Below are 12,123 nucleotides of genomic sequence, written 5' to 3'. Positions count from 1 at the left end.
AATTGTGCAATATGAATAATCTAATTAGACTCCGTCTCAGTAACAGCCTCTTATCCCGGTCAGTGCACAAAGCTGGCAACACCCAGGCACGATGGATGATGACAGCTGGTCCCATAACACACACACAGCCTTCATCACCTCTCTCTGTTTTGCTCTCTCTCTCCTGTTGCACTTGACCTGTCTCACACCACCATAATGCCATCCACCAAGCCTGGATGGGCTTCAGAGAGCAGGAACCTCTCCTGCTGCCTCCACTGGGACCAAACACAAGCTCTACACATTTGCTGTGAATAGATATAGCACAGCAGTGAGGATTCATCATATCAATCGAGCAACATGTGAGTTGTGTTGGAGTAGTAATGAGGTTATGCTGGACGTGACTTGCTTGAATATGTTTCATTTTCAAATAGAATTCATTCATATAAGGGGAACTCCAGATATAAATTAACGGCCATTTTTGCTGTTGCTGAATTGAGTTTATTGCCTAATTTTTTTAAGTGTTCTATTTGAGGATGACTGTATATTCTTTCCCCTCCTCTATACAACAGATGACCTCTGCTGTTTTTCAGTATGTACTGCAAAAAAATGTGTATGTTTTTAGGAATCTGCTGCAAAAATCGTAAAAGTTTGAACTGAAATTGCGGGCTGATCTGATATCATTAATGCCTGGATTTGACCCACGGGCCGCCACGAGGGATGTAAATCTCTTTGTGATAGAGTATTTGATTCGACTCTAGAAACGCAAGAAACGATACGATTCAAAAAGGATATTTTTAAAAACAGAACGATTTGATACGATTCGATGCAGTGTACAAACGATACGATACGATTTGATTTGATTTAATTCTGCGTTTAATGTTTGTTGATGTAGACATCAATCTTACATTATAAAATAAAGACGGCAATTATATTAAAGTGGCATTCTTACAGTATTTATAAATGTGTAAAAGAGCACATCATATCCCCAAGCATGCTGTAAGTCACTGGTAAAAAATAAAATCAACAGAATAACATGTCAAATGTATATATTGACACAGAAAAAAAGGCTAGCTGAATGAATGAATCTTTTTCTTTAATGGGATCAATATTTTACATTCTATATTTTATATCTATATTTTTATTACAGTGTTAAATTTGGATTTAGAATGTCTTAATGTTGCTAGAAATGGAAGTTGAGCCACCAAAGTTTTGTTGTATACAGTGTGCAAGGACAATAAACCGTCTATACATCATCCATCCATCTCTACAAAATATAGCAATGAAAAAAAACACATCTTAACCTTCAGTCCAAGTAATAATACAAAATAAATAAAAAGTGCAATGTCCTTTACATCTCTTCCAATCACAGACAAGTAAATAGAAGTATTTGTCAAATGGATGCAATGAAAAGGCTATTTTAGCCTAGAAAAGTAAACAATCCCATGCTCAAAATGTCATTGGATCGACGGTTAGCATTCTCGTCCTCAGCCAAGGCAAGTTATGGAGCATGCGCGACAAACTTGTCGCGTTGTTTATAAGACACTAACCGATTGCTTCTCTCGTGATACAAGGTGCATGTCTCCACAATCGATTAATCTACAGATTCGCGGCTGATTATTATCAATACAGGAGGTTTCCTCTGGGCATCGAAATCGCTCCATGCTCAAACCGGATATCTGGTCGCATCGGTTTATCGTTCACATCCCTGGCCGCCACGAGAATAGCTCTGCTTTAAATTATGCTAGAATTTAGGCAGATTTGTAAAAAAAAGAAATGGCCCTTTGTGTATGTATAAGAAGTTTTAAATCTTTGCATTCAGCTCATGAAAGATAGGAACAGAAATATGTTTTTGTTGAGTGTATATACCAGGCATAGTCAAACACTCCTGATCAAAATTTTGAGTGAAAAAAGTGAAAAATTGCAAAAATTTACATTATGCACTGGATCTTAAGGAGGTTCTAAGTAGAGCTTCAAAATGCAAAAAGAATAAATGGAAGTAAGACCAAAACATTTTTGAATAAGCAAACAACCTGAAACTGAATTAGGCTGTTCATCAGGGGAAGTGCACATCAGTTCCAGACATTGTGTATATACAGACCTGATCAAAATCTTAAGACCAGTTGAAAAATTGCTAGAATTTGCATTTTGCCCCTTTAGATCATAATGAGGTACAATATGCAAAAGCAAGAAGGGGGAGTGAGACAAAAAACATTTGAAACTTGTCATTTAAACCAAAAAAAACCAACCTGAAATATGTTGTTATCACCTGATCAAAAGTTTAAGACCACAGGCTATAAAAGCCTAAATCTGCTCAAAATGTTCATTTTCTGTCAGGCATTCACATTGTCATGCCCGCCTGATGGCTAAAGCTAAGAAGCTTTCTCTTTTTGAACGTGGTTGTATTGTCGAGCTGCATAAGCAAGGCCTCTCGCAGCGTGCCATTGCTGCTGAGGTTGGGTGCAGTAAGACAGTCATTCTAAGTTTTTTTTAAAGATCCTGAGCATTATGGTACAAAAAAGTGGTAGACCCAAAAAAATCACACCTGCACTGAGGATCCGATTGGCTGTCCATCAAGACACAGGGCGGTCTGCCACCCACATTAAGGCCCTTACTGGTGCTGACTGCAGCACAATAACCATCAGATTGCATCTGCAGGAAAAGGGTTTAAAAAACAAAAAACAAATTCTCTGATGAGAAAAAATGTAACCTTGACGGTCCAGATGGCTTCCAATGTTACTGGCATCACAAAGAGATCCCACCTGAGATGTTTTCTACCCGGCACAGTGGAGGGAGTCCATCATGATCTGGGGTGCTTTTTCATTCAGTGGAACACTGGAGCTTCAGGTGGTGCAGGGTCGTCAAACGGCGGATGCTTACTTGCAGATGTTGCATGACTGAGGGCCCTCGTCTGTGTGGTAACAGTTGGGTTTTTCAACAGGACAACGTTGCAGTTCACAATGCTTTCTTGACCAAGGACTTCTTCAGGGAGAATAACATCACTCTTTTGGACCATCCTGCATGTTCTCGTCATTTAAATCCCATAGAGAACATTTGGGGATGTCTGGCAAGGGAAGTTTAGAAAAATGGCCATCAGTTCCAGACAGTTGATGCCCTTCGTGAAGCCATCTTCACCACTTGGAGCAATGTTCCCCCTAGCCTCCTGGAAACACTCGCATCAAGCATGCAAAAAAAACAATTTTTGAAGTGATTAACAAGAACGGTGGAGCTACTCATTACTGAGTCCTACTGAGAACTTTTTTTCTTCTGGTTTAGAGAGTTATATGTTATAGTTACATAAAAAAGCAAAGTCTCATCATCATGACTATCTCTGAATCCTAATTGTGATTGACTGTCACCTTCTTGTTCTTTCTGTTCGTCTTTTTCAGGCCTGAAGGACAGCATGCGTCAAGCGGAGCTCAACAACTGGTCGCTGGATGCCGGCCAGATAGCCGACCTATGCTCCTCCATCAACCAGTTCTTCACGGCCACGGGGGTCATCCCTCCATCGCAACCTCAGGTCGCACACCCAGCAGCACCTAGGGCACCACAGCACCCTGCTCAGCCACTCGGCGCCATGCACCCCAAGGCCAGCCAGCACAATCAGCACGGCCAACACATCCACACGGGTCAGAAACAATGCTGTGAATTAAAAATGGTTGTAGATGGTCATAATGTGTCACATAAAACAAATCCAATTATTTACAATATTTTTTCCTGTTGGTTAACAGAGCAGTCAGGAAGCAACAATTATACAGTCAAACCTCGCTTTTCATACACCCTTGTTTTGTTGTGATTCAGTTTTCAAGGAACATTTGTATCAGTTCATTGGACTGAGGTTAATGGCTGGTGAGGCACTGAATCCTTTGGAGTTTTTTTACGTTCATACAGGTTACTGTCAGGTTCATGCAACCTAAAACATTCATAAAACAATGAGACAGGAGAAAGAAGACAGCTAGTATGGCCTTTTTACTCGCGAGGAGAACGGAAGAAATGTACTCAGCATACAACCTTCTGTCGCTCTGGAGACACTCTCCGACTCCTCGCTTTTTTATTTTCCTCTCTTGTCACCTAGTGGTCAAATTGGTGAATTACAACTGTGTCAACCCATTCACCCTCATTTATTGCACAACTAAACGTGCCAAAAAACTGGCAGAATTGAAAAAACATATTTACACTGAAAGCAAAAGTATAAACACACTAAATTATTATTAGTTAATATACATATTCATCAATAAACATTACAAATTAAAATGTGACCTGTGTTCTTCACACATGAAGTATACAGTATGTACTAGTGGGGTATATAGTCCTCACAGAGACACATATACACAATGCAATCTATAGGAAGCTTGTAGAACTTCAGCGAATGATTTCATCCTAAATAAAAAAGTGTGCAGGCTTAAATAAATGTTCTTCCACTGAAGACAGTAGACATTCAACAACGTCATTGTCTTTTCTTTGCTTAATGGAGTGGAGACCTTGAAGGTGAATTCCAGTCACTCCTCACTGTGCCTTTGTCATTGTGTTACACCAGTGGTGTCCAAAGTGCGGCCCGGGGGCCATTTACGGTCCGCGGCTGTGATTTTATCGGCCTGCAGTACAGTCTAAAAATTTAATTTAACAAGAAAACAAAAAAAAAACACCACCAGCAAAAATGGGAAAGTTAAAATATTAATTTCAGAGAACAGTTGCAATCTAGCAAAGAAAAAAAGCCATAATTTCACAAGAATAAAATAGTATGTGGATGTCAAGTAATGTCATTTTAGTAGCATGAAGTTGAATATTGAAGAAAAGTTTGTTGTTTTTTTTTTTAAGTAAAAAACAATGAATAAAGTTGTAATTTTTGGACTTAGGTTGGGGGAAAATTTATAACATGGGAATAAAGTCCAAATATTAGGAGAAGAAAATATTGTATTTGTACTTTATTTATCCCACAGCGGGGAAATTCACTTGTTACAGCAGCAAGCAAGATATGCAAGTAAAGAATACATAGTGACTACAACATGGTTCAGGTGGTATGAGATATTTGGGGAAAAAAAATCAACAGCAGAAATGGAAAACAGCATAATTTTTTACTGAAGTAAATTCAAAATACTAAGAGAAAAAAAATGTTTTCTAATGAGAAAAAAGTTGCAATTTTATGACAATAAACTTGTAAAATGAGAAAAAATATAATTTTAGTAACAATGTTGAAATAAAGAAAAAAATACATTATTTAAAAAAAAAAGTTATCAAGTTATAATTACGAGAAGATAATTTACAAGAGGGAAGCTGAAATGAAATAGTTGGGGGAAAAAAACATCAGAAATGCAGAAAAAAAAGCAGAAAAACAGCAGAAATGGAAAAAACAGATGTAATTTTACAGGAATAAATTTAAAATATGAAGAAAAAAAAAGTCATAATCAAATGAAGAAAAAAGTCCCAATTTTACAAGAATAAACTAATTATTATGGAGAAAAAATAATTTTTAGTAGCATTTGACCAATATTACAAAGCTGAAATGCAGTTTTTTCTTGAGCTACATAAAGTATAGCTTCTTAGCATAGCTCTACGTGTTGGTTTAAAAATATCAAAGTGGCCCTTGCATCCTTTCATTTTTCAGAATGTGGCCCTCGGTGGAAAAAGTTTGGACACCCCTGGGTTATACATTCACTCTGCAATTGTGGGTGCTACCCACTGTTGGCTGCTGGGAAATATGGCAGCAGATTCCTTCACCTTTTGAATAAGACGACAGTAAACGTGTTTGCGCACAGTACTAGTGAGCGAAACAGCACACAAAACTAAGAGTTAGTCATTGGCCTTTTGTGTGCACTCCCACAGGGAACATCTACATGGACTCCAGACAGAACATTCCTTCTCTGATGGGACCACCCGGTTACCCCCACATCCCTCCGATCAGCAACACAGCTCCCACTATGACAGCAGACTCCTCCATCACACTCTTACCAGGTGTGTGTATGTGAATTACACATAGTGTTCCGCTGTGTGGCGCAACTTTGATTTGTTTCTATTTCCTACAGGAATGTCTAACCTGAATTTATGTAATTGCTATACATTGAAATTACCTCAAAATGATTCTGAAAATGTATGGTAGAATCGCTTAACCATAGCATCGCTTAACAATCCCCAGAAGCTGTGCCAAGTATGCCCCCCGGAGGCTATGAACAGTATCGAGGGTGACGATCATCTTAACAATTGTCTCTTCTTCTTTGCTCCAGAAATAGTGAATAAGTTATTCGTAGACACTTTCTCATATGAATTATCTGAAAAAGACATACAGTGGTCTAACGGTCAATCCATGCAGGACACTGTTTGACCGAAGATTGTTGTGGATATTGACAAACAAACAAACCTTCCCATAGGAAATAATAGAAATAGAAATAATCTGTTCCCGGGTCAAACTGCAGCCATCCTAAAACCTTTGTTAAATGCGGAGGTAATGTGCAAAGTAACATTTTATCGATTTTCAGTCTTACAAGTGTAAAAATAGGTTAACCAGTCAATATTGGAACACAAAAACAATTGAATGAGGGTGCATCTCATTCATAACAATTTTAATTGTCACTGTGTAAAAGTGATAACACTCTGCTATACTGTAATTGTAAGTAATGACTCCAGTCACGTGGTGAGGTTCAAGGTAGGTAAGGTATGGCTCTTTTGAATGAGATACACTTATGTCCTCTTCAGGTGGAGCAAAGTACTGTTTGCTTCACTTCATCCATCCATCCATCTTCTTCCGCTTATCCGAGGTGGAGTCGTGCAGGCAGCAGCCTAAGCAGGGAAGCCCAGACTTCCCTATCCCCGGCTACTTCGTCCAGCTCCTCCTGGCGGATCGCGAGGCGTTCCCAGGCCAGTTGAGAGACATAGTCTTTCCAACGTGTCCTAGATTTTTCCCGAGGCCTTCTACCGGTCGGGCGTGCCCTGAACACCTCCCCAGCGAGGCGTTTGGGAGGCATTCTGAGCAGATGCCCAAGCCACCTCATCTGGCTCCTCTCTCTTTTCTTCATTTACTTTTTTAAAGTGAAAGGAGAAGAGAAAATACTACTAATAATATTAATAATAATTATGCGCAGTCACGGGTCATGTTTGTATTTACTTTGTAACATAGTGGCAGAGTTGAGGATACCTGAAGAAATCATGTTTGCCGATTCCAAATTTACTGGAGAGACTTTGAAAACTGTTCAACTGACCTTCGATACCAGTAAATGTTGTTACACCCAGTTGTAACCATTGTTTAAATGTAGGATCATGTACTGTTGGCTGGAAATGTGGATCACATACAGGCCAGCTGGAGCGTCTTTACAACTTGGATGTACACAAGCAGAAGTTACGGAGCTGTAAAATTGATTTGGCACAATGTTTACAGCCAAGTAATGATTGTAATGGTATTTCAGTCAGGGAAAACTCCAGACCTTTGCACTTAGCCTCATAAGACTCATCACACCAAAGTACAAGTGGTCTTAACTGGGCTGCAGTGTATTAATATTTAAGACCTCTGTCTCTGTCTCTGTCTCTGTCTGTGGACGCTACCTCCGGTGGGGCTCCGGTGTTGGGGGGCGCTGGGGGTATCGCCTCTGGGGGGTTGAGTGGGCCGGGCTGGGCATCCTGGCGCGCCGGGTAGGGCCTGTGGTGTGTTCTGCGGCCTGTGGCTCGTCCGAGCCTGGGCTGTGGTGGGTGGCCGGTCGGTCATGTGTCCTTGGTCCCCCCCCGCTCGGTTTGGGCGGCGTTGGGGTGTGGGGCCCCCGTCCTTCCTGTGCCACTGCACCACCTCACATATATATAGGACTTTGGGGGGTGGCCTACGGTCGGGCGTGGTTGGGGAGGGGAGCTGCCTTGGGGGCTCCTCTGCTCCTGCCGTGCCACTGACCTGTTGCCCCCCAATTTTAATCGCAGAGTAGACACTTAGGGTTTGGGGGGGCTGGTCAGGTGAGGGACCCTCCGAGCGGCAGCTGTCCCCCGATTTTAATTGCATCATTAGCTATCATCCACATATACCCCATATACATGCACACAGATACACCCATCAGGGACATAGAGACCAGCTTTTCGTAGCTGTCCGCTTTTATTAAATTTTATTTATTTATTTATTTATTTATTTATTTAATTGCATTATAGACACAATCACACCTTATCACATACACGGGTGGGGCGGGCTGGATTGGGGTGCCTCGTGCACCGCGGCGCCTGCCCGCCAGGGTCGCCGGTGTGGCCGGGGGCCTGGCCGTCGCGGTGGCTCGCCCGGGGTGGCCTGGCCTGTGGGGTGCCTATGTCTGGTTCGCCTACCCTTCCCTGGGGTGGCCCTCTGGGGCCTGTTGATGCCGGGGCTTGCTCCGGGGGGGGGCGGCTTGCGGTGCTTCCCCTGGACTGACACGTGCTGCGGGCACCTCTGCGCTCTTGGGGCGGGTTCGGCGGCCTCCGGGGGGCGGTGCTGGTGCTGCGAGTGGCCCGTGTGCCGCCGCGGGGGCTGGTGGTTGCTGCGCTGTGGCGGCTGCTGGGGCGCCGGGCCGGCTGCTGGGTTGGGGCTTGATCATGCTTGGTCCTGCTCCGTGGGGTCGAGTGCTGGGTGATACATCTCTGCCGCCCGTGCCTCCGCCGGGTGGGTGGAGGGTGTGCCTCCTGCATCCCTGGGCGGGGCGGTCCTGTGTCGGGGGTCGGGCGGGGGTTGGCCCGGGGCGGGCCGGGCTCCGCTCCCTGGGGGTGGGGGTGGCGGGGGGCGGGGATTGGCGCTTCCGGCGCGGGCGGGCTTCTTTCCGGTTGTGGGGGCGTCTCTGGGCCTGCCGGTTTGTGGCCCCTGGTGCTCGTCTGCCTTTGTGGGGTGTGATCTTTCGCTGGTCTCTGGGGCTGGCAGTCTTCCGGCCCGCCGGCGCCCTGTCCTTGGCTGAGATTACCTCTCTTCGGCCCCTTGCTGGTCTTCCCGGGGGGGAGGGCTCTCTGGGCTGGCTCTTGATGTGCATTACAGTAATTATCATTCTGTTCACTATCATGGATAATCATTTCATTACTACAATTATGTGTGACTGTTTCAATGCGGTATTGTCATTGTGATCACTATCATAGTTCATCATTTCATGACTACTATTATGTGTTTGTGTCCCTGGCAGAGTAAATCTCTTGAGCACTTGACGGCATTTAGATCTACAATTCTATCTGCTTTAAAGGCTGGACAGGACAGGGAAAGGAAGAAGAAAAAAAAACAAAAAACAAAAAAAACAACAACAAAAAAAAATAGGACCTCTGTCTCTCTGCAACTGAAAAAGTGTATTTTATTTGTGGCTTTTTTGATTTCCACAAAAACCTACATATACATTTGTCTCATTCTCTAAATTGTTTTAGAGGAATCTCCACAGGTAGTGCATTGAATACATACAATTACCCTAATTCTTTCTCCGATGTCCAGAGGGAGCAAAGCCCACCAATTTCCTACTAATTTCCTTTGTAATATTTCCATAATTAACAAAATAAAGAAAGGAAAGATTCTTTGGTATAGTAACCCCCAAATATTTGATTTCAGTCAAATTCCAGTCAAAATGATATTCTCTAGTTAATTCTGGGCTGGGAGTAACGTTGAATTAAAGAGTTTGATTATTAATTAAATAGTTTTATTAATGTCAAGGGAGGATCCAGAAAAGGAACCAAACTTGTTAAGGGCATTAATAAGCAAAGGTATACTACAGCCTGTATTCTAAACTGTCACCAATACATCGTCAGCGTATAAACCAATTTTATATTCTATACCACAGGTGTCAAACATGTGGCACGAGAGCCAAATCCGGCCCACGGAGTTGGCATTGAGTCGGCCCACCTCACAGACGTTATCAAACTTACGAAGTGCTTGCAGCAATCTGCGTAATTACGCAACTCCTCCGGTATAAACTACTCCTTTTTTGGCATTTTAATGTTAAAAGTGGAAAGAATATTGTATATTTCAATTGTATATTGAAATTCACAATCATTCTTAATAAATGTGCCAGATTCAGACCAAGAGTCAAAATAATTTAACTGTACACAACTTAAAAAAGCAGCGCTTAAACTATTCCACCCTGTCTGTACAAAATACCACCTTAAAGAGGCATGAGACAGTCAAAAGTGATCATTTTAACTACAGCAAAGCATGCTGGGAAGTACATCATCAAACTCTTCTGGGTTACACATCTCACGTTTTTGTGTTGATATAAAATACCGTAGCTTTTGCCCAAACATTGAGAGAATGACGAAGAGGTGGTCGATCAACAATCGCTTTATTGAAACAAACAACCATAGTCGTACATCTGCAGATTTGCGGAAAGTAGAAATTTCAAGCAGGAATGAACGGACACCAAAAAAATGCAAATTTCCCCTACTCCAAGTAAAGATGTCCATCCACAAAAGTGATTTTTTTTTTTAAAGTATGTCCACATAAAAACACATTCACCAGCTGTCATGTGCATTTTGTCCCAACCTGAAAACGCAACCACAGGGGTGCATTATATCTTATGTTCCAATCCCGGTACTGCATGGGCGGGGAACCGGGATGAAGCTCAGATCGCCAATGCTTCACCTCTGGTAGTAGGATTGGGAAATGTGCTTATTTAGCAGTTTTTAGTTTTTAGTTAAGAACATATTCAAAATGATTGGAATAATACAGAAAATGTATTTCAAACACAGATCAGTGGGCAAATATAAATCTAAAATGATAAAAACATATTTGCTTTTCCACTTATCCAGGCCATCACAGTCAGCTGAGCCAGCAGCAGCATATGTTGCCACCAGGACACTTCCAGGTGAGACGCATGCTGGCTGCAGACGACATCCAGGACGACTTTGACTGGGACTCCATAGTATAAACAGAGACAGGAGGTAAAAGAGACAACCTGTGTTGATGACAGTAGAGGTGTAAGCTTCTTACACCGATGAGAAATGAACACAGAAGACAATCCAAAAGGGGAAAAAAAAGTCATTTTTTGGATGTACTTGGTGGAGGAGTGTAAAGACAATCAATTGTTGCAAGTGGACCAAGTTGTAAACAACATAGCCACACCTGACACTGTGCCAACATGGCCTACAAGTTGCTAAGACTGTCAAAACATCTGTGAAATGTTTGCATTTTATATATAAAAAGCCCTGTGAATTTAACATATGTTCCGAACAGAAGGATATTAACTTACCTCTCTTTCAAAAGCAACTATTCGTTTTTCTTCTTTGTGAATTCTCTGTAATGATTCTCTTACCTGGTCTTATGGTTGGAGGAAATGGAGGGTGAGAAGAATGCACGAGGGGAGCACCATCTTCTGGTGAAAAGGAAGCATCGCAACACATCCTCTAAGAAGAATTCTATGCACCACTGTTCTTGTGTTATCTTTGTTATCAACACTGTTTTGTCATTTTTAAAAATCATATCGTAAAAGTTTGTATGTTAGCGCTCATGCTGTCATTTTCTCAGGGTGCTTCACTGATTGGTCCTTTGGCCGTTATGCGTCATAAGGTGACTGCAACATTGAGTTCTTGTTGACTCCTGTGGAAAAAAAAAAAAGTAATCTAAAGAAAATACAGTAGAATAAGCTCACACAACACTGGCTGCACTCGGATAGCATTGAATTCATTGAGTTTAAATGTCATTCTTTTAAAAGCATGCATATGATTTGTAAGGTCAGCAATGACTCATTTCAGGTGAAGACGAGTCATGAAAAAGTGATATTGAGGAAAGTCAGATCAGGTAATGAGCGAAAAACTCTTCTTTTCTCCATTGTGTTTTACTCTGTTTATGAAAAAGTGTTTTTCTTTAAGTGTACAGCCCCCCCCCCCCTCAAAAAAAACCCTAATTATCTGTTCGTATCAATTATCAATTGGAAGTGGACAGGAAGTTGAACACAACAATGATGACTCTTTAATATTATCACCATGACCAGCGTTATATAAATTGTATGTTTGTGTGTTGTTGTCCTTATGTAAATAATATATTTCTCATCTGTTTCCCTTTAAGAAGAAAAACTGCAGACTGATGCAAAAGAAAAAAAAATATTTTTCTTATTTGTCCTTCAGGAGACACTTTGTGTAAATACCTTCATTATATTGTAAATACGTGCTTTTTGTGTGTCAAAGGTAATGTGTGTATGGTTCAACGGTTACAGATCTGTTTCAGTGATGATTAAAATGTAATTGACCATT

At 41.7% G+C, this 12,123-nt stretch overlaps 1 protein-coding gene across 3 annotated transcripts in view; it reads left to right on the top strand.

Moving 5' to 3' along the window:
* Window positions 1–12,123, top strand: part of LOC129190036 (forkhead box protein J3-like) — a 148,678-nt gene extending 136,555 nt beyond the window's left edge. For all 3 annotated transcript variants that reach the window (XM_054792390.1, XM_054792471.1, XM_054792556.1), the window contains 3 exons: window positions 3,366–3,605; window positions 5,800–5,928; window positions 10,684–12,123. In XM_054792390.1, the coding sequence (XP_054648365.1) occupies window positions 3,366–3,605; window positions 5,800–5,928; window positions 10,684–10,802 (488 nt within the window). In that variant the 3' untranslated portion in view covers window positions 10,803–12,123. The remainder of the gene's footprint in view (window positions 1–3,365; window positions 3,606–5,799; window positions 5,929–10,683) is intronic.

This window comes from Dunckerocampus dactyliophorus, chromosome 1 (genome assembly GCF_027744805.1).
Source record: "Dunckerocampus dactyliophorus isolate RoL2022-P2 chromosome 1, RoL_Ddac_1.1, whole genome shotgun sequence".
Lineage (NCBI taxonomy): Eukaryota > Metazoa > Chordata > Actinopteri > Syngnathiformes > Syngnathidae > Dunckerocampus > Dunckerocampus dactyliophorus.
This window is presented reverse-complemented; position numbering and strand designations above follow the sequence as displayed.